This window comes from Nerophis ophidion, linkage group LG14 (assembly GCF_033978795.1).
Source record: "Nerophis ophidion isolate RoL-2023_Sa linkage group LG14, RoL_Noph_v1.0, whole genome shotgun sequence".
Taxonomy (NCBI): Eukaryota; Metazoa; Chordata; class Actinopteri; order Syngnathiformes; family Syngnathidae; genus Nerophis; species Nerophis ophidion.
In genome coordinates this window covers 4,483,610-4,506,571 of record NC_084624.1, presented here as the reverse complement: position 1 = coordinate 4,506,571, position 22,962 = coordinate 4,483,610, and the positions used below count along the sequence as shown (strand labels likewise).

Genomic DNA, 22,962 nt, shown 5'->3' with positions numbered 1-22,962 from the left:
CAACATAGGTATATATGTATGTATATATGTATATAAAGGTATATACAGTATAGGTATATATGTATGTATATAAAGGTATATACAGTATAGGTATATATGTATGTATATCAAGGTATATACAGTATAGGCCTAATATGATCAAACTTTCTTGTTCTTGTCAAAAGTCTAGCAGCCGCATTTTGTACCAACTGTAATCTTTTAATGCTAGACATGGGGAGACGCGAAACTAATACATTACAGTAATCGAGACAAGACATAACGAACGCAGGAATAATGATCTCGACGTCGCTAGTGGACAAAATAGAACGAATTTTGGCAATATTACAGAGATGAAAAAAAGGCCAATTTAGTAACACTCTTGATGTGTGACTCAAACGAGAGTTGGGTCAAAAATAATACCCAGATTCTTAACCTAGTCGCCTTGTGTAATTGTTTGGTTATCAAATGTTAAGGTGGTATTATTAGCTACCACTGCTGTTGTGGAAAAAAGTATAAAACAATGTTGCCTTCCAGCCGTTTGGAATTTCCTGTCTTGTGACGTCAGTGCGTTACCCAAATATGGTGTACATTTTTAAGTGCTCTGCGCACATACGCCAGCGTAGGCAAACAATGTAGTCAATAAGCTCCCTTTTTCACCATCTTGTTGTGGGGCAGACTGGCTCGTGCATGCACATTTCATCCTCCGCTGTTGCCATTTCTAATACAAAGTAGCGTGTATAGTTCCAACTTGATCCGTCAGTAGACTCGCTATGGAAGTGCTAACAACTACAAAGACGGTGGGGAGAAGACACTGTTGAAGCGGTGCCACGTAAATTAAGTGTCCAAAAAACGGAGCATCCTGAAAATACGGTTTGAAAGCGGCTTGAAAACAGTCTGTGAAACATTCCATCTAGGGCTGGGCGATATATCGAATATATTGATATATCGCAGGTTTGTCTCTGTGCGATATAGAAAATGACTAGATCGTGATATTCGAGTATATTCTCACGCAGTTGCTTTGAGCTGCGGGCATTACACTACATACTCTTCTTCAGTCTCTTGTCTCTCCTTCTCACAGAGGCATAAAACAAAGCACCTTGTTACATACGTCACATACTGTCGCGCGTGTAACGTCATACGCTATCGCAGAGCGGTAGCGGCATGGTTAGCGTTAGCTGTGGTGCTAGCGGAGCGGTGGGAGTGGTAATACGAGATAGAGAAGGTGCGAATCTGGTAACAAATGAAGGAAGAATTCATTCCCAAGAAAAACAGCACGGGGTCCATCGTCTGGCGGTGGTTTGGCGTCAAGCGGGAAGATGTAGAACAGACAACCGTAATATGTCAAGTATGCGGCAAAAGCGTTGCTACAAAAAGTAGCTGCACTGTTAATGTGTAGCATCATTTGAAAAGTCACCCGCTAGAGAATGAAGAGTGCCTGAAACTCCACATGTCACCATCTCAGGCCGGTGCCACCCAACAAAATGCCCAAGCAACCATTTCCACATCAACACCGTATGAAATAAATAGTCAGGAGATAACGTCCGCAGGAACCTACCACATAGCGAAGGACATACATTATTTGATTTCCTATTTTGCAGCTCATTTTTATTTTACAGTTATTGAAATATCCTGTGTGACATCATGCACAAAAGTGCACTCATAGCTTGTTTTAAAATGTCTCTGACAATCTTGTACTTTCTGTTTGGGAAATGACATGAATGTTTGTGCCACTGCTTAATAAATAAAGTTTTGATCAATTGACTTAGTTGTGATTTCCCTCTCTGCATGAAAGTTTAAAAGTAGCATATATGAATGCAGTATGAAGAAGAATGTTTGAATGTAGACACAGAATCATCATACTGCTGTGATTATATGCATCAAGTGTTCATTCAAGGCTAAGACAAAATATGAAGATATATATTGTGTATCATGACATGGCCTAAAAATATTGATATAAATAAAAGGCCATATCGCCCAGCCCTAATTCCATCCATCCATTTTCTACCGCTTGTCCTTTTTAGGGGTTGCTAGAGCCTATAATCGATGCAAAATGTTGCCCACAGAACCACCATTACATATTATGTAGACCAGGGTTTCCCGACATTTTTTCCACCAGAGACTGATTTAATGTATGCATTATTTTCTACGTGTGCCATACATTGGCTACAATCTGGCACATTCACATTGTGTCCATTAATGTGCATTGTCCCGTGTACTATGACAAAGGAGATGTAATATACATCTATTTACAAGCGTATTGTGTTTAGTGGCACAGGCCAAAGTTAAATTGGAGAAAATGCGGTAGTTCATAAATTAAGTTAGTAATTTAGTAAATTTAGTTAGTAATTAGGTAACTTATGTGTATTGGGGGGAAAAAACATTATATAACCGCTATAATAATCATAATAGCCTACAGCAGCACACGTAGAGTCATTTATTTACACATGATCAGTTATCAGATTCAGGCTTTTAAATACCAAAGCTTGAGTTTACAGGTCAGGTCTCACACCAAAGCCGGGCCCTTTAGGAGGTTCTGTCAGGGAAGTCAGTCCACCTGCAGGCTCGCAGGAGAAACGGCCACTTCTATATAGAGGAAAAAACAAAACAAGATGAGACTCGATACAGAATTTGAACTGCTAACAATTAGTCTTATGATCGTACCTGGGCCCCGGTAGCGGGACATTGCCGGCTTTAAGATCATCAATAATCTGCTCCATATCTTTTGGAGTGAGGTCCTCCTGAAAACCAAAACAACAACAAAGCATGACAGTTAATGTAAAAAACATGTTTACTCGGCGGCTCGCTGACTACTTCCTGTTACAAAAGGTGGAAGACTCTACTTGCTCATTCTGGGAGTGAACTGTTCCATTCATAGTACTGTGACTCTAATCCACAAAATGGATTATGCTGCCCAAAGTTGTGTGGAAATTACTGCTATTACACATAATCTCCCACTCTGGGTTAATAAATCCATAGCAATTATAATATAATAACTAATTGTATTGTATTGTTAGTGGAAAGAGCATAGCAGCTGCTCACCAGTGTAAAGTTCAGTTTTACAGATGCCATGTGGTAAAATTGTCTCCTGTGACAAATGTAAAGCCCATTACAGCCGCCTGTTCATTTCTTCTTAAGGGGAAAATGTCACTTAATTGGGGCACAGTATCTGATGAAAGCAGCTATTGGAGTAAACACAGCATCTTGGATCACATCCACATGAATAGGGCTGGATAAAAGTTAAAGTACCAATGATTGTCACACACACACTAGCTGTGGTGAAATTTGTCCTCTGCATTCGACCCATCCCATTGGTCACCCCATGGGAGGTGAGGGGAGCAGTGGGCAGCAGCGGTGGCCGCGCCCGGGAATCATTTTTGGTGATTTAACACCCCAATACGAACCCTTGATGCTAAGTGCCAAGCAGGGAGGTAACGGCTCCCATTTTTATAGTCTTTGGTATGACTCGGCCGGGGTTTGAACTCACAACCTACCGATCTCAGGGCAAACACTCTAACCCAGGGGTAGGGAACCTCTGGCTCTAGAGCCAGATGTGGCTCTTTTGATGACTGCATCTGGCTCTCTGACATTACTTAACAGGATAAGCAATGAACAATTCCGCTGGTAATCGCAGTGCTAAAAATAACGTTCAAAATATAAAACATTCTCATGCATTTTAATCCATCCATATGTTTTCTACCGCATTGGTTGTCAAATGGGGGTACGTGTACCCCTGGGGGTACTTGAAGGTATGCCAAGGGGTATGTGAGATTTTTTTTAAATATTCTAAAAATAGCAACAATTCAAAAATACTTTATAAATATATTTAGTGAATTATACTTCAACAAAATAGGAATGTAAATTCATAAACTGAAAAGAAATACAACAATGCAATATTCAGTGTTGACAGGTAGATTTTTTGTGGACATGTTCCATAAATATTGATGTTAAAGAATTATTTTATTTGTGGAGAAATGTTTAGAAGTAAGTTGATGAATCCAGATGGATCTCTCTTACAATCCCCAAAGAGGGCACTTTAAGTTGATGATTACTTCTATGTGGAGAAATCTTTATTTATAATTGAATCACTTGTTTATTTTTCAACAAGCTTTTAGTTATTTTTATATCTTTTTTTCCAAATAGTTCAAGAAAGACCACTACAAATGAGCAATATTTTGCACTGTTATACACTTTAATAAATCAGAAACTGATGACATAGTGCTCTGTTTTACTTCTTTATCTCTTTTTTTCAACCAAAAATGCTTTGCTCTGATTATGGGGTACTTGAATTAAAAAAATGTTCACAGGGGGTACATCACTGAAAAAAGGTTGAGAACCACTGTTCTACCGCACCTGTTCAACAAGTATTTTATGTATTATTGGTTCTGCTTCAGAATAACAATGTCATTAAAAATAATGGGCGACCTATTATGCTCTAAAAATGTTGGTCTTACTTACAAATGCACGCATTTAGTTGTATTCAGTGTTAAAAAAAATATTATGTGACTCTCACGGAAATACATTTTAAAATATTTGGCTTTCATGGCTCTCTCAGCCAAAAAGGTTCCCAACCCCTGCTCTAACCACTAGGCCAGGGGTCGGCAACCTTTCCCACTAAAAGATCCATTTCGACCCGTTTCACAAAATGAGGAAGACAATGGGAGCCGCAGCTATTCTCGCCAATATCTGCTGGTGGTCACCCAGAAGACAAGAATAAGTGCATGCTATGAAGCCATTGCCTTAAACACCTTCTACAACATGTACAAACTGCTTGCCAGTCCAGCAACATGTTTTGAGAGGCTTCCGCAGATGCACGCACACGACTGGAAGGCAACCTGGGTGACACAGAGTACACTGACGGTTGTGATATAAACAATTTTAACACTCCTACTAATATGCGCCACATTGTGAACCCACACAAAAGAAGAATGACAAACACATTTCGGGAGAAAATCCTCACAGTAACACAAAAACGCAACACAACAAATACCCAGAATCCTTTTCATCCTGACTATGTTATTCACCCCGCGAGCACCCAACACCGCCCACCTCAACCACGCAGGGAGGGGTTGAGGTGGTTCAAAATTCCCTTTTGAACATTTTTTTAATTCAAGTACCCCCTAATCAGAGCAAAGCATTTTCGGTTGAAAAAAAGAGATAAAGAAGTAAAACAGAGCACTATGGCATCAGTTTCTGATTTATTAAATTGTATAACAGTGCAAAATATTGCTCATTTGTAGTGGTCTTTCTTGAACTATTTGGAAAAAAAAGATATAGAAATGACTAAAAACTTGTTGAAGAATAAACAACTGATTCAATTACAAATAAAGATTTCTCCACATAGAAGTAATCATCAATTTAAAGTGCCCTCTTTGGGGATTGTAATAGAGATCCATCTGGATTCATGAAACATTTCTTCACAAAAAAAGAAATCTTTAACATCAATATTTATGGAACATGTCCACAAAAAAATCTAGCTGTCAACACTGAATATTGCATTGTTGCATTTCTTTTCACAGTTTATGAACTTACATTCATATTTTGTTGAAGTATTATTCAATAAATATATTTATGAAGGATTTTTGAATTATTGCTATTTTTAGAATATTTTTGAGGAATCTCACGTACCCCTTGGCATACCTTCAAGTACCCCCAGGGGTACGTGTACCCCCATTTGACAACCAATGCTCTAGACCAGTGGTTCTTAACCTTGTCGGCGGTACCGAGCCCCAACAGTTTTATATGTGCATTCACCGAACCCTTCATTAGTGAAAAGTAAAATGTTTTTTCTTTTTCAAATTCAAGACAAAGTTAGTTTTTTTTTTTTTGTTCACAAAATGAACTGTGCATGAACACCACGTTGTTCAAAGAACAAAACCAACACAGTGCATTAACTTACAACAAATTACACACCTACAAATCAATGTGACTTCTGCTGTTGCCGTATTCATAACAAGCCGATCGGGAGAAGTTTTTTATTTACACGATGAGTCGGGTGTGACTTGTCCTCCGCGGCAGAGGCTCCGCCGAACCCCTGAGGCCGACTTGATCGAACCCAGGTTAAGAACCACTGCTCTAGACGGACCATTTTGGTATTAGCGATGACCTGTGACTTCTGCGGATATCTCCACATATCCATGAGATCTTTGCACATTGTATTCTGACGCTTGAGTCAATAAGTTCCTTTTTTTCTATTCTCTTGTTGTGGGGCAGGCTGGCTTGTACATGCACATGCATGCTTTGCTGTTCCCATTTGTAATACAAAGTAGCCTATACAGTTCTCACTTATATTTGTCAGTAGACCCCATGTGGAAGCGCTAAAAAAGTACATTACTAGCAGGGAGAAGAGGCAGTCGAAGCGAAGACACGTAAATAAACCCGCCCACAAAATGGCGCATCCTGGAGAGACAATCACAAGGCGGCTTAAAAAAACGGTGTGTAAAACTATCTATGCAAAATTTTGCCCAAATAACCACCATTACATGTCAAATAGACCACAAAGAAGTGTTTTAAATAAAGGTTAAAACATCATAATATGACCTCTTTAAGGGGGAAAATTTATTTTATCCACATTTGTGTACTTTCAGGGATGAAAAAGTGATTATTTAAGGAATGAAAACTCACATAGTAGTTGTCATTGATCTGCACCATTGGCGCGTTCACACAAGCACCGAGGCATTCCACTTCTATTAGTGTGAACAGCTTGTCTGGAGTGGTCTCTCCAACCTTGATACCTGCGAGGAAACACACAACGCAAATGAAAGCGCCGAAATAGATCGATTCACATCTGAATTGTGATTGTTATTTATGAATCTGAACTAGGGCTGGGCGATATGGCCTTTTATTAATATCTTGATATTTTTAGGCCATATCACAATACACCATACAAATCTCCATATTTTGCCTTAGCCTTGAATGAACACTTGATGCATATAATCACAGCAGTATGATGATTCTATGTGTCTACATTCAAACATTCTTCTTCATACTGCATTAATATATGCTACTTTTAAACTTTCATGCAGAGAGGGAAATCACAACTAAGTCAATTGACCAAAACTGTATTTGTTAAACAGTTATTATGCAGTGGCACAAACATTGATGTCATTTACAAAACAGTGCAAGATTGTCAGAGACATTTTAAAACAAGCCATTTTTGTGCATGATGTCACTAAGATGACATATCAAAACAACACTAAATTAAAGTGCACTTTTTGTACAGAACACCACTACAATAGTTGAAAACAAATAAAGTGCACTTTTTTGCATGATGTCACACAAGATATTTCAATAAGTGTCAAATAAAAATGAGCTGCATAATAGAAAATCTCCTTCGCTATGTGGTAGGTTACTGCGGACGTTATCTCCTTCTGTTGTTGACTATTTTTTTCATACGGTGTTGATCTGGGAATAAATAGTTGCTTCAGCATTTTTTTGGTGTGGCACCGAAAGGAATTGTTGACATGCGGAATTTCAAGCACTCCTAATTCTCTAGCGGGTGACTTTTCAAAATGATGCTACATTAGCAGTGGTGCTAATTTTTGCAGCAACACTTTTGCCGCATAAATGTTCATCTTCCCGTTTGAAGCCAAACCACCGCCAGAAAATGGACCCCGTGCTGTTTTTCTTGGGAATTAATTCTTCCTTCATTTGTTACTAGATTCTCTCTCTCGTATTACCACCCGCACCGCACTGTTAGCATGACAGCTAACATTACCATGTCGCTACCTGTTTGTGCTGTGGGAGGGTGTGACGCTGCACACGTGAAGTATGTAAGAAGGTGCGCTTGTTTAAAGTCTCTGTGAGGAGAGACAATAAAGAGTGTGTAGTGTAATGCCCGCAGCTCAAAGCGACTGCGTGAGAACGTATACTCGAATATCACGATAGTCATTTTCTATATCGCACAGAGACAAACCTGCGATATATCGAGTATATTGATATATCGCCCAGCCCTAATCTGAACCGATTGAAATTTTTCAATAATCAATTTAAAAAATATATTATTAAGCCATCTCTACATTTATTCAGTTCAAGTATACATCAGCAGCCAAAAAGAGGAGCTTTTGTAACCTGTTTTGAAAAGGGTTTATTATTATCTATATACTAAATAATATTGCAAGAATCGAATTGTCCCCCTAAGAATCTTAATCAAAATGAATTGTGACTTGTTAGATTCACATCTCGAATATAAACATTTAAGTAAATTTACCATGAATTGATTAACATGGACCCCGACTTAAACAAGTTGAAAAACTTATTGGGGTGTTACCATTTAGTGGTCAATTGTACGGAATATGTACTGTACTGTGCAATCTACTAATAAAAGTTTCAATCAATCAATCAAAGTCTTTTTGACTGTTTGACCTGCACTCATAGCTGTATGTTTGGATTTATTATCTTCAGTATACACAATAAAGATTTTTTACCCTCTCTGTTTCCATCTCTTCATTGGTGACGGGACATAAACTAGGGATGCACCGAAATGAAAATTAGAGGCCGAAGCCGAATAAAATTTAAACGCTATGCCGAAGGCCGAATACCAAATACCTAATAATGAATGCAGTTTTTCACAATGTTTAAAATATTGCATAAATAGCCTAGAATAAATATTTAGACATGTTTTTCAAATAAAGTATTTTTTTATTGAATATTGACATTTTTTGAATATTCCAGTAGCCTTTGCTTTTCAAAAAAAGCACAAAGTTTTTCATTTATATTAGGCCTTCAAACAAAACATGCATTCCAAAAAAATGTATAAAGTGCATTAAAGTGGATAAACCCACAACAAATGAATTATTGTCCTTTTGGCCAAAGTCTACTTAGCCACAGCAGATATGCTAATAATGTAAACAGAAGGCTCAAGTAAATCTCAATTAAGTGTGTCCTTGTAACCTCATACACTTATACAGGTAGCCTACACAACAGGCTAATAATGTAAACAGAGGCCCCACTAAATCTCAATAAGTGTGTGCTTGTAACCTCATACACTTATACAGGTACACAACATATCCCAACGTCACGCGTCACTGCACGTTGGTTGATTGCGTCACCGCGTCAAAAAATTGCGTCACACGCCACTATTCGGCCTTGTTTTTAACTCATTCCACCGAAGGCCGAATGTGGCTTTTTTTTGCCATATTCGGCCAAATATATTCGGTTACCGATTAATCGGTGCATCCCTAACATAAACCATGATAAACTTGCCTGCTTACTACGCTTACTTACCCAGTTTGTTTTGGATGGTCTCCAGGATGCTGTCTGAGTTGCACAGCATGCACGGCGTGGTGGTGCAGATCTGAATGAAGTATTTTCCCACAGGCTGGCGCAGGAACATGGTGTAGAACGTCGCTACCTCGTACACCCTCATCGGCGGGATTTCCAACACTTCGGCCACCTGCGTGACAACAAAAAGGCACGTTCAAGCCGGCTGTGATCCTAAATACCCACTGTCGAGGCAGACAAAAGTCGCTCTGTGCCTTGTTCATGACGGAGATGGGAAGCCATCCGTGTTGTCTCTGGGCTAAATCCAACACGGGGATGGTCGCCGCTTGCTTGTGGCCATCGGGGTACATTGAAATAATGGCTTCAATTCTCTGTGGACACAAAGTATGTTTTGACGTGAATTGACATTGGTTATGCCATTTGACAACAAAAGAACACAGTATTGATAAATGTGCTTTTTTTATTATGTGTCAGAATTGCATAAGGTGACAAAAGCTAAAACTGGTTTCAAAGTTTAACTAAACTCCCATTGAACGTTCAAATGACTGACAAACAATCAGATTTTATGCAAAGTCATGGCTTTTGTGACGGGAAGTGGTACCTTTTTGTTCTCCTCTGTGAACTCGAACGGCGTTTCAAGGTTGTTGTCTGCCGTGTCTCTGTGCTGAAACAAAAGATCATGAATGAGGTGACATGCCTTTGAAAAATCACGTCGATCTTGTAGGTTGACTGATCCAACACGAGGAAACGCTGGAGACTTTTGTTGTGGTTAATGCTGAGAAGCTTGGTAGGGTTTTGCTACTAAGAAACCCTTCTCATGTTTAGATGTAGTTCCACCCTGATTTTTTAGAATATTTTATGGATTTTTGAGAGAGGACATTTTTACAGCAGTGGTGAGGCCTCTGCTAAAAGGAGCAATTGAGATGCTGACATTTTTAATAAATATAGACCAGCCTCAAACTTAACTAAAATTTTTGAAGAAGTGTGAGAAAAAAATCGATTTTTTTTTTAATCAATCCAACAAACCAGTACACAGCAATACCAAAACAATGCAATCCAATTCCAAAACCAAACCTGACCCAGCAACACTCAGAACTGCAATAAACAGAGCAATTGAGAGGAGACACAAACACCACACAGAACAAACCAAAAGTAGTGAAACAAAAATGAATATTATCAACAACAGTATCAATATTAGTTATAATTTCAGCATAGCAGTGATTAAAAATCCCTCATTGACATTATCATTAGACATTTATAATAAAAAAGAACAATAGTGTCACAGTGGCTTACACTTGCATGGCATCTCATAAGCTTGACAACACACTGTGTCCAATGTTTTCACAAAGATAAAATAAGTCATATTTTTGGTTCGTTTAAGAGTTAAAACAAATTTACATTATTGCAATCAGTTGATAAAACATTGTCCTTTATAATTATAAAAGCTTTTTACAAAAATCTACTCTGCTTGGATGTCAGCAGACTGGGGTAGATCCTGCTGAAATCTATGTATTGAATGAATACAGAATCCTTTTAAATCGGGAAAAAATCGTTTTTGAATCGAGAATTGTGTTGAATTGAAAAAAAATTGATTTTGAATCGAATCATGACCCCAAGAATCGATAATGAATCAAATTGTGGGACACCCAAAGATTCGCAGCCCTAATATATATATATATATATATACATATATATATATACATATATATATATATATACACACACACACACACACATATATACATGTATTTATTTTAATATATTTATCAAATGTAATATTTTAGAGAGATTTCAGTCTAAATTTCAGTGGTAATACGAGAGAAAGAAGGTGCAAATCTGGTAACAAATGAAGGAAGAATTAATTCCCAACAAAAACAGCACGGGGTCCATCGTCTGGCTTGGCTTCAAGCGGGAAGATGTTGAACAGACAACCGTAATATGTCAAGTATGTGGCAAAAGCATTGCTATAAAAAGTAGCAGCCCTGCTAATTTGTAGCATTTGAAAAAGTCACCCACTACAGAATGAAGAGTGCTTGAAACTCCGCATGTCAACATCTCGGCCGGTGCCACACCAACAAAACGCCGAAGCAACCAGCACTGATCCAATTGAGCCTGGCTTCTTCCATTTCCAGATCAATACCGTATGACAAAAAAGGAGATAACGTCCGCAGGAACCTACCACGTAGTGAAGGACATACACTGTTTGATTTCCTATTATGCAGCTAATTTTTATTTGACAATTTGTGTGACATCATGCACAAAAGTGCACTTTATTTGTTTCAAACTATTGTAGTGGCGTTCTGTGCAAAATGTGCACTTTAATTTAGTGTTGTTTTGATAAGTCATCTTAGTGACATCATGCACAAAAGTGCACTAATAGCTTGTTTTAAAATGTCTCTGACAATCTTGCACTTTGTTTTGGAAATGACATGAATGTTTGTGCCACTGCTTAATAACTGTTTAATAAATACACTTTTGGTCAATTCACTTAGTTTCTGCATAAAAGTTTAAAAGTAGCATATATTAATGCAGTATGAAGAAGAATGTTTGAATGTAGACACATAGAATCATCATACTGCTGTGATTATATGCATCAAGTGTTCATTCAAGGCCAAGGCAAAATAACAACCTACTCAGTGGCCTAGTGGTTAGAGCAGGGGTAGGGAACCTATGGCTCTAGAGCGAGATGTGGCTCTTTTGATGGATGCATCTGGCTCTCAGATTAATCTTAGCTGACATTGCTTAACGGGATAAGAAATTAATATTTCCACTGGTAATCGGAGTTAAAAATAATGTTCAATATACAAAACATTGTCCTGCATTTTAATCCATCCATTCGTTTTTTAACGCGTCTGTTTGAGAAGGCGCATTAATGGTAAGAAGTATTCTATTTATTATTGGTTAGCTTCAGAATAAAAATGTTATTAAATAGAATATGAGAGTTATTGTACTCAAAAAATGCTGACGTTACTTAAAAATGCACGCATTTAGTTGTATTCAGTGTTAAAAAAATAATATAAGGCTGTCATGGAAATACATTTTAGAATATTTGGCTTTCATGGCTCTCTCAGCCAAAAAGGTTCCCGACCCCTGGGTTAGAGTGTCCGCCCTCAGATTGGTAGGTTGTGAGTTCAAACCCCGGCCGAGTCATACCAAAGACTATAAAAATGGGACCCATTACCTCCCTGCTTGGCACTCAGCATCAAGGGTTAGAATTGAGGGTTAAATCACCAAATATGATTCCCGGGCGTGGCCGCCGCTGCTGCTCATTACTCCACTACCTCCCTAGAGGTGAACAAGGGGATGGGTCAAATGCAGAGGACAAATTTCACCAAACCAAGTGTGTGTGACAATCATTGCTACTTTAACTTTTTAACTATATCATGTACCGTGACATGGTTTAAAAATATTGATATATTAATAAAAGGCCATATCGCGCAGCCCTAGAATCAATTTACAGAGACATCCTGGATGAAAACTAACACTTCCCATTCAACTTGATGAAACGGTAAGAGGAATGGGCTAAACTGCGCAAAGATAGGTGTGCCAAGTTTCTGGCTTCATATTTAAAAAAAAGATTTGTGGCTGTAACTGCGGCCAAAAGTGCATTAACAAAGTATTGAGAAAAGGCTGTGAATACTTACAGTATGTACATGATATATTCAGTTTTTTTTCATAAATTACTGAAAATATAAGTATTTAAAATTCACATGGTCAGTAAGGGGTTTTGTGTGTAGAATTTTGAGGACATAGATCAGGGGTCGGGAACCTTTTTGGCTGAGAGAGCCATGAAAGCCAAATATTTTAAAATGTATTTCCGTGAGAGTCATATAATAGTTTTTAACAATGAATGTAACTAAATGCCTGCATTTTCTTTAGTAAGACCAACATTTTTAGAGTATTGTAGGTCTCTTATTCTTTTTAATAACATTGTTATTCTGAAGCCAACCAATAATAAATCAAATACTTCTTATCATGAATGCGACTTCTTGAACATGTGCAGTAGAAAGTGGATATTTTGACACTGTGATTACCAGCGTAATTATGTCGGTAGGTAAGTATTGTTATTGCCCAAGTACAACACAACTTTGTTGACTGACTGATTGACTTGATTAAACAAACAAACAGTGTTTGGGGTCACAGAACAGCTATGGGGAGAAAAAAAAACACCAGAGCAAAGCATATATACGTATCACAACATACATCTCCAGACTTGCAACAGAGGGGAGGGAGTGGGGGGCTACGGTGGCAGGTTGCAGCTCTTCAGGCACTGCCCAGTTGTCCATCACCCCTAAGGGATTCGTGTCAAGGGCGTTGGATGAATTATTCATGACTTATCGTGTTAAGCAATGTCAGCTAAGATTTATCTTGAGAGCCACATGCAGTCATCAAAAGAGCCACATCTGGCTTTAGAGCCATAGGTTCCCTACCCCTGACATAGATGAATATATAGATAGACAGATTCATTTTGGAATAAGACTCACAAAACAAAATGTGTAAAAAGTGAAGCGTGAATGCTTTCCGGAAGCAAATGTGACATAAATGAAAGTAATTCTCAAGCATTCTGGTGCTACTCTTCATCCATTGTATATTCATTATATTAAGATAAAGGTTTGCATAAGTGATGTTTAGCACCCTCCGCAACCAGAGGTGGGTAGTAACGCACTACATTTACTTGAGTAACTTTTAGGATAAATTGTACTTCTAAGAGTAGTTTTAATGCAACATACTTTTACTTGAGTATATTTATAGAGAAGAAACGCTACTTTTACTCCGCTCCATTTATCTACATTCAGCTCGCTACCAATTTTTATCGATCTTTTAATGCACGCTTTGTTTGTTTTGGTTTGTCAGACAGACCTTCAAAGTAGGATCTATCACATGCCTGCGTTTCACCAATCAAATGCAGTCACTGGTGACCTTTGACTCCGTTTCACCAATCAAACAGAGCCAGGCGGTCACATGATTAACTGCACTTTTTTTTTTTTAATAAACCTTTATTTATAAATTTCAACATTTACAAACAGTTGAAAATAATAATCAAAGTAAGTACAAAAACAGTACAAAACAGTATAAAAACCGGACAAAACAGCGCCAGGGGGTTGTAAATTCAAAGTAACTCAAATAAAATGCAAAATATATATATATATATATATATATATATATATATATATATATATAAAATAAACAAAATGCAAAGCCATAGGCTCACTCAATCTCAGTAAATAACTTGAATTTGGAACACAGCATCATCGCTTTCACAGCTTTTTGGTTGTTAGAGGTAGAGTGTTTTTAAGTATAGCTCTAAATCTTTTTTTAAAGGCACAAAATAATCAATCAAGCAATGATTATTTATATAGCCCTAAATCACTAGTGTCTCAAAGGGCTGCACAAACCACAACACAAACCACTCAAAATCCTCGGTAGGCCCACATAAGGGCAAGGAAAACTCACGCCCAGTGGGACGTCGGTGACAATGATGACTATGAGAACCTTGGAGAGGACTGCAGGTCGGGTATTGAGAAACTTACATTTATGAATATAAAACTTAGCCAATAGTATAATGAGGTTGGAAAGGTAAAATTAATTTAAAATTTGTTTTTCAATACAGTGTAAAATAGGGATGCACCGAAATGAAAATTTGTGGCTGAAGCCGGATAAAATTTAAACGCTTGGCCGAAGGCCGAATACCGAATAATGAATGCAGTTTTTCACAATTTTTTTAATATTGCATAAATAGCCTAGAATAAATATTTATCAATCAATCAATCAATCAATGTTTACTTATATAGCCCTAAATCACTAGTGTCTCAAAGGGCTGCACAAACCACTACGACATCCTCGGTAGGCCCACATAAGGGCAAGGAAAACTCACACCCAGTGGGACATCGGTGACAATAATGACCCAGTGGGACGTCGGTGACAATAATTTAGACATTTTTTTCAAATAAAGTATTTTTTTATTGAATATCGACATTTTTTTAATATTCCAGTAGTCTTTGCTTTTCAAAAAAAGCACAGTTTTTCATTTATATTAGGCCTTCAAACAAAACATGCATTTAAAAAAAAAAAAAGTGCATTAAAGTGGATAAACCCACAACAAATGAATTATTGTCCTTTTGGCAAAAGTCTGCTTAGCCACAGTAGATATGCTAATAATGTAAACAGAAGGCTCAAGTAAATCTCAATTAAGTGTGTGCTTGTAACCTCATACACTTATACAGGTAGCCTACACAACAGGCTAATAATGTAAACAGAGGCCCCACTAAATCTCAATAAGTGTGTGCTTGTAACCTCATACACTTATACAGGTACACAACATATCCCAACGTCACTGCACGTTGGTTGATTGCGTCACCGCGTCAAAAAATTGCGTCACACGCCACTATTCGGCCTTGTTTTTAACTCATTCCACCGAAGGCCGAATGTGGCTTTTTTTGCCATATTCGGACGAATACATTCGGTTACCGATTAATCGATGCATCCCTAATGTAAAACCATATATATATATTATTTTATATATATTATTGTTTTAGTTGCTTAAGAGATATTCCTGGCTCTGAATTTGTTCATTGCTATTTTTATGTTTTTGTGCATTACTTGTTGCCGTCATCATTAAACAAACAGGTTACTCATCAGTTACTCAGTACTTTAGTAGTTTTTTCACATCATACTTTTACTCAAGTAAATATTTGGGTGACTACTCCTTACTTTTACTTGAGTAATACATCTCTAAAGTAACAGTACTCTTTTTTGAGTACATTTTCTGGCTACTCTACCCACCTCTGTCCGCAACCCCAAAAGGGACAAGCGGTAGGAAATGGATGGTGGATGTTTCGAGTAGACTCACCACAAAGATGCCACCAGCTCCGGTACGAGCAGCAGACCGATGCAGACCCCTCACCTGCAAGCACAGAAGACCCTTTATAAATGTCCACTACACAAATAAACTCAACAAACACACTTTGTGTAAGACTATAACGCCGTTGTATTCCTTTTACGTCACTCTGCGCATTTGACGGCAGTACATTGGGCGGGCTAGCATGCTAACGTTAGCCTAGCTTAGCTGTTAGCTTAGCAATTTTGCCCTTGTCAAGTGTCAGTCGGTTCTATCACATTAAATACACGAACAGTCAGCACAAATACACGTGACACATCTCCACCGTACCGTCTGCGACACCACAGATCGAGCAAGTGCGGAGAAAAACATGCCGAGGGTTTGGCGTTGAATCCCCGGCTTTAGTCAACAAACAGACGGCACGACGGCACCAAATATGAGCGCGTCGACACTCGATTAACCACGTCTGACTGACTGATGACGTCACGGATTTACGCTCCAGGCAGAGCAAATCGAGCACAGAACGAAAAAGGCAGCTCAAAAACTGTTATACAACCATCGGGGTCATTTCCCTTTTAAGGATATTATGTAACCTGGAGGACGTGTGCTTCATTAATAATACTTTCTTATTTAAATGAATATATATTAAAATATTACTTTCAAATCTATTTACCGTATTTCCTTGAATTGCCGCCGGGGTGCTAATTAATTTAAAACCTCTTCTCACTCCTGCGCTTACCAAAGGTATGCGGTTTTGATTTTGACTGATTGATTGATACTTTTATTAGTAGATTGCACAGTTCAGTACATATTCCGTACAATTGACCACTAATAAGTTTTTCAACTTCTTTAATTCGGGGTCCACGTTAATCAATTCATGGTAAAAGTAAGCATGCGCTAATTATTTTAAAACCTCTTCTCACTCCTGCACTTACCAAAGGCATGCGGTAAAAGTAAGCATGCGCTAATTATTTCAAAACCTGTTCTCACTCCTGCGCTTACCAAAGGCATGCGGTAAAAGTAAGCATGCGCTAAGTATTTTAAAACCTCCTTTCACTCCGGCACGTACCAAAGGTATGCGGTTTTGATTTTGATTGATTGATTGATACTTTTATTAGTAGATTGCACAGTTCAGTACATATTCCGTACAATTGACCACAAATAAGTTTTTCAACTTATTTAAGTCGGGGTCCACGTTAATCAATTCATGGTAAAAGTAAGCATGCGCTAATTATTTTCAAACCTCTTCTCACTCCTGCACTTACCAAAGGCATGCGGTAAAAGTAAGCATGCGCTAAGTATTTTCAAACCTCTTCTCACTCCGGCACTTACCAAAGGTATGCGGTTTTGATTTTGATTGATTGATTGATACTTTTATTAGTAGATTGCACAGTTCAGTACATATTCCGTACAATTGACCACAAATAAGTTTTTCAACTTATTTAAGTCGGGGTCCACGTTAATCAATTCATGGTAAAAGTAAGCATGCGCTAATTATTTTCAAACCTCTTCTCACTCCTGCACTTACCAAAGGCATGCGGTAAAAGTAAGCATGCGCTAAGTATTTTCAAACCTCTTCTCACTCCGGCACTTACCAAAGGTATGCGGTTTTGATTTTGATTGATTGATTGATACTTTTATTAGTAGATTGCACAGTTCAGTACATATTCCATACAATTGACCACTAAATGGTAACACCCCAATAAGTTTTTCAACTTGTTTAAGTCGGGGTCCACGTTAATCAATTCATGGTAAAAGTAAGCATGCGCTAATTATTTTCAAACCTCTTCTCACTCCTGCACTTACCAAAGGCATGCGGTAAAAGTAAGCATGCGCTAATTATTTTAAAGCCTCTTCTCACTCCTGCACTTACGAAAGGCATGCGGTAAAAGTAAGCATGCGCTAATTATTTTCAAACCCTCTTCTCACTCTGGCCCTTACCAAAGGCATACGGTTTTGATTTTGATTGATTGATTGATACCTTTATTAGTAGATTGCACAGTTCAGTACATATTCCGTACAATTGACCACTAAATGGTAACACCCCAATAAGTTTTTCAACTTGTTTAAGTCGGGGTTCACGTTAATCAATTCATGGTAAATGTAAGCATGCGCTAATTATTTTAAAACCTCTTCTCACTCCGGCACTTACCAAAGGTATGCAGTAAAAATTTGAGTGTGATGTAAGCTTGGACCTTAAATCCTGCTGAATAGCTCTCAATCTTCTTCCCTTTATGCGATTTGAAATTACCGGTATTAAAATCAACATGCGCTAATTATTTTGCGACGCGAGTTTGACCCAACAGTAATTCAAGGCAGGTGCATACTATATACCCTGCGGCAATTCAAGGAAATACGGTATACTGGAATGATGAAAGTGTAAATCAGGAGACTCCAAAGTGCGGCCCGGGGGACATTTGCGGCCCGCAGCTAATTGTTTAGTGGCCCGCCACACATTCTGGAAATGCTATTGCAAAAATAAAAAATAAAAACACTAAAAAAAAGTAGAATGAGGTGAAATCTAACGGGGAAAAGTTGCAATGTTGACACAAAGCTGCATGCAGGCTGTTTGGTAGAGTGGCTGTGCCAGCAACTTGAGGGTTCCAGGTTCGATTCCCGCTTGTGCCATCCTAGTCACTGCCGTTGTGTCCTTGGGCAAGACACTTTACCCACCTGCTCCCAGTGCCACCCACACTGCTTTAAATGTAACTTAGATATTGGGTGTCACTATGTAAAGCGCTTTGAGTCGCTAGAGAAAAAAGCGCTATATAAATGTAATTCACTTCACTTTTGTTTTCCTTTATTTTGCTCTAATTGCCAATGCTAAACATTTTTTTTAAAAAGTCAAAAAAAAAAAAAAAAGTATAATAAATAATTGACCTATTCAAGGCTCCAATTACTTCAAATATTTCACTTTATAATGTTTTATGTGGAAAATATTATGTGCATATTCTGTGTGGTTGCCATAGAAAAACAGTGTTTTCTTTGACAAAAGAGCATAAAACCAACAAAATAATAGTTTAAACGTAAAATCGACTAAAATATCTGAAGTTGATCTCATAACTTAAGTGTTGAAAGTAAAACAAATAATTAAAAAAATGTATCACTTTATGCGTGGGGAACCTTTTGGATCCCAAAGATATTTAGTGGGATTTTATTTATTTTTTCACTGTGATTACTCAGAAATAATAATACATTTAAACCAATAGTGTCCTGCATTATTGATCTTTTTAGGGCTCCAATTACTTCAGATCAAACATTGCTTTGTTTTGGGCAATGTTGGAAATACTGCATATTTCAGTTTTACTATAAAAAACAAAGTTGTCTTTTACTAAAAAGGCATAAAACCTTTTGTTTTTGTTTTTTTTATACTTTATATCAACCTTATTTTCATATACAGATTTACTGTAAGCGTTACATTCATCCATTTTCTACCGCTTAGGGTCGCGGGGGGCGCTGGTGCCTATCTCAGCTACAATCGGGCAGAAGGCGGGGTATACTCTGGACAAGTCGCCACTTCATCGCAGGGCCAACACAGAAAGACAGTCAAATTATTATTTTCTTTTTTTGTAAGCGTTACATAAAAAATGAAAATAATAATTTGACTGTCTTTTCTGTGTTGGCCCTGACAGTCAAATTATTATTTTCTTTTTTTTTTGTAAGCGTTACATAAAAAATAAAAATAATAATTTGACTGTCTTTCTGTGTTGGCCCTGCGATGAAGTGGCGACTTGTCCAGAGTATAACCCGCCTTCTGCCCGATTGTAGCTGAGATAGGCACCAGCGCCCCCAAAAGGGAATAAGTGGTAGAAAATGGATGGATGGATGGAATTTGACTTATTTTTAACATGTTAATGACGGAGACCCTTTATGGTCCCTGGGAGTCCTAAAGGTTAAAAAAAAAAAAAAAGAATCTATATATTTTGTTATGGTGGCCCTCAGTGGAAAAAGTTTGGACACCCCTGATGTAAATGATTGATTTTAATATTAATATTTGATACTTTTATTAGTAGATTGCACAGTACAGTACAATTGACCACTAAATGGTAACACCCCAATAAGTTTTTCAACTTGTTTAAGTCGGGGACCACGTTAACCAATTCATGGTTGCATCCATCTTCTTCCGCTCATTCGTGGTTGGGTCACGGGGGCAGCAGCCTAAGCAGGGAAGCCCAGACTTCTCTCTCCCCAGCCACTTTGTCCAGGGATCCCGAGGCGTTCCCAGGCTAGCTGTTAGACTTAGTCTTGTCCCATCTAATGTCCCAAAAAACAAATATCTGTATTAGATTTGTAAACTATGCACATTATAGTGTCTACAAAAAATCCTTCGGAATTGAGTACATGAGGGGGGGCTGACCCAGAAAGGTCAGCTTCTCCTCCACGAATTATACTGCACCTAATATGCTAATATGCTTAAATGCTTCAGTAAGTCTCACCTTAAAACTCATTTGTATACTCTAGCCTTTAAATAGACTCCCTTTTTAGACCAGTTGATCTGCCGTTTCTTTTCTTTTTCTCCTATGTCCCACTCTCCCTTGTGGAGGGGGTCCGGTCCGATCCGGTGGCCATGTACTGCTCGCCTGTGTATCGGCTGGGGACATCTCTGCGCTGCTGATCCGCCTCCGCTTGGGATGGTTTCCTGCTGGCTCCGCTGTGAACGGGACTCTCGCTGATGTGTTGGATCCGCTTTGGACTGGACTCTCGCGACTGTGTTGGATCCATTATGGATTGAACTTTCACAGTATCATGTTAGACCCGCTCGACATCCATTGCTTTCCTCCTCTCCAAGGTTCTCATAGTCATCATTGTCACCGACGTCCCACTGGGTGTGAGTTTTCCTTGCCCTTATGTGGGCCTACCGAGGATGTCGTAGTGGTTTGTGCAGCCCTTTGAGACACTAGTGATTTAGGGCTATATAAGTAAACATTGATTGATTGATTAATAGTGGGAATGCTTGGAACTCCAATTTTTGCTTGCAACTCAAGCATAACAATTAGTTTAGTTTAGTCTTTATTTGAAGGGACAATGCACATAAACATTAATCTCATTGACAGATATGTTTTGCACCAGATTATAGCTAAATAGCTTCTGGGCTTCCCTGCTTAGGCTGCTGCCCCCGTGACCCGACCTCGAATAAGCGGAAGAAGATAGATGTATGGATGGATATTATATGTATTAATCTTTGTGTTATTAGAGTAATAAACATTGCAACATTTTCTTGTCACATTTCACTTGTTTAGTCTTTTATACCACTTTTTCTGTTCTTTAATCGTATTTTTAGAACGTGCTTAGGGCCGTGTGTGTGATGTCATGTCCTCCTGACTGCTTAAAGACGACAAGCAAAGTCTCCATGAATGCGTGGCGTTCACCCAGCTTCCTGCACAGCTCCTCCCCAACGTTAAACAACAAATAAAAAAAGAACCGCTCCACCGGCCAGCGAAGGCTCGCCAATGAAGAAGAAGTGGGAGTGCAGCACCCTGCCAGCTGATTGGCTGACCCGGCACCATGCAGACTGTCAGGAGCTGAGGATTAGAGGTGGGTCTTTATGCCTGCTGAATTTTACGCGGCTTGTGTACGGCAGAGGCCTCCCAGTGTTCCTCGGCCCTCACAGGGAGAACACAGGGCGACTCCAGATTAACCCATTTTCACCCCGCAGATATTATTGGCTCATCCGCGGATGTCCTTCCGCTATGGTCGTTCCGGAAACTCCGAACAAGATGTACTACCCTCCCAGTGACCTGCAGAGGGATGCTCACGTGCCCAATTTCCACTCCTATCTGGAGGCTTACAGGAAATCCACGGAGGATCCAGAAGGTAGGTCACAGCACGTCTTTAATAGCGCCAGACTTGCAACGTTCGCACCGTTGTCTGCGAGCTTGATCTGCGTTTATCCGGCCCGCGCACACTAACCCTCGCACTATCGGTGTCTTTCAGCCTTCTGGAGGGACGTCGCCGACGACTTCTTCTGGAAGAAGCCGGCCACGGGCCCCATGTTGCAGTACAACTTCGACGTGACCAAGGGGAGCATTTTTGTCAAATGCATGGAGGGGGCCAAGAGCAACGTGTGCTATAACGTGCTGGACAGACACGTGAAAGAGAAGGAGCTCGGTGAAAAGGTGGCTTATTACTGGTAAGGCGCTAACGGCGTCCAGGCTGAGTAACGGCCTTGAAGCGACGACCCCCGCTCACAACTATGTAGTTACAGATATGTGGACTGTGCCCAGCCCAGAGGACCAAAACAAACTTTAGTATCAGTGCTTCTATCACTACTGAGACTCTGACAACTACAACCAGATCAGGGCGTTACTGTATTGCAGATCCCTAGAAAGATTGATAGATAGTACAAACCCCGTTTCCATATGAGTTGGGAAATTGTGTTAGATGTAAATATAAACAGAATACAATGATTTCCAAATCCTCTTCAACCCATATTCAGTTGAATGCACTACAAAAACAAGATATTTGATGTTCAAACTCAAAAAATAATTAACTTAGAAATTCATGGCTGCAACACATGCCAAAGTAGTTGGGAAAGGGCATGTTCACCAGCTCTCGCCGGATCGGTTCGCAGCCGACTGTGAAGCAACCGGAATAAGAATCAGCACCTCCAAGTCCGAGTCCATGGTTCTCGCCCGAAAAAGGGTGGAGTGCCATCTCCGGGTTGGGGAGGAGACCCTGCCCCAAGTGGAGGAGTTCAAGTACCTAGGAGTCTTGTTCACGAGTGGGGGAAGAGTGGATGGTGAGATCGACAGGCGGATCGGTGCGGCGTCTTCAGTAATGCGGACGTTGTATCGATCCGTTGTGGTGAAGAAGGAGCTGAGCCGGAAGGCAAAGCTCTCAATTTACCGGTCGATCTACGTTCCCATCCTCACTTATGGTCATGAGCTTTGGGTCATGACCGAAAGGATAAGATCACGGGTACAAGC

The 22,962-nt window shown here is 39.1% G+C and overlaps 2 protein-coding genes across 2 annotated transcripts in view; one reads left to right on the top strand and one right to left on the bottom strand.

Moving 5' to 3' along the window:
* The window catches only part of acss2l (acyl-CoA synthetase short chain family member 2 like), a 70,903-nt gene that overhangs the window by 4,078 nt on the left and 43,863 nt on the right, over positions 1 to 22,962 (top strand). The window contains exons 2-4 of the mRNA XM_061919682.1: positions 21,318 to 21,571; positions 21,693 to 21,850; positions 21,971 to 22,166. Coding sequence (XP_061775666.1) covers positions 21,727 to 21,850; positions 21,971 to 22,166 — 320 coding nt within the window. The 5' untranslated portion in view covers positions 21,318 to 21,571; positions 21,693 to 21,726. The remainder of the gene's footprint in view (positions 1 to 21,317; positions 21,572 to 21,692; positions 21,851 to 21,970; positions 22,167 to 22,962) is intronic.
* On the bottom strand, positions 2,400 to 16,525 carry ndufv2 (NADH:ubiquinone oxidoreductase core subunit V2). Its single transcript, XM_061919683.1, has 8 exons — positions 16,367 to 16,525; positions 16,049 to 16,102; positions 9,800 to 9,862; positions 9,453 to 9,569; positions 9,202 to 9,370; positions 6,601 to 6,710; positions 2,641 to 2,717; positions 2,400 to 2,562 (listed from the first exon to the last, which is right to left on the bottom strand). Exons 1-8 carry the CDS (start codon positions 16,406 to 16,408, stop codon positions 2,469 to 2,471), a joined length of 726 nt encoding a protein of 241 aa, XP_061775667.1. The 5' UTR covers positions 16,409 to 16,525; the 3' UTR covers positions 2,400 to 2,468.

Coding starts and splice junctions, on each gene's coding strand:
- ndufv2 (XM_061919683.1), bottom strand. CDS start 16,408: ATGTTTTTCTCCGCACTTGCTCGATCTGTGGTGTCGCAGACG. Junction 9,863..16,048: donor GAGCTGGTGGCATCTTTGTG/GTGAGTCTACTC, acceptor CTTTTGTTTCAG/CACAGAGACACGGCAGACAA. Junction 2,563..2,640: donor GTCCCGCTACCGGGGCCCAG/GTACGATCATAA, acceptor TCCTCTATATAG/AAGTGGCCGTTTCTCCTGCG.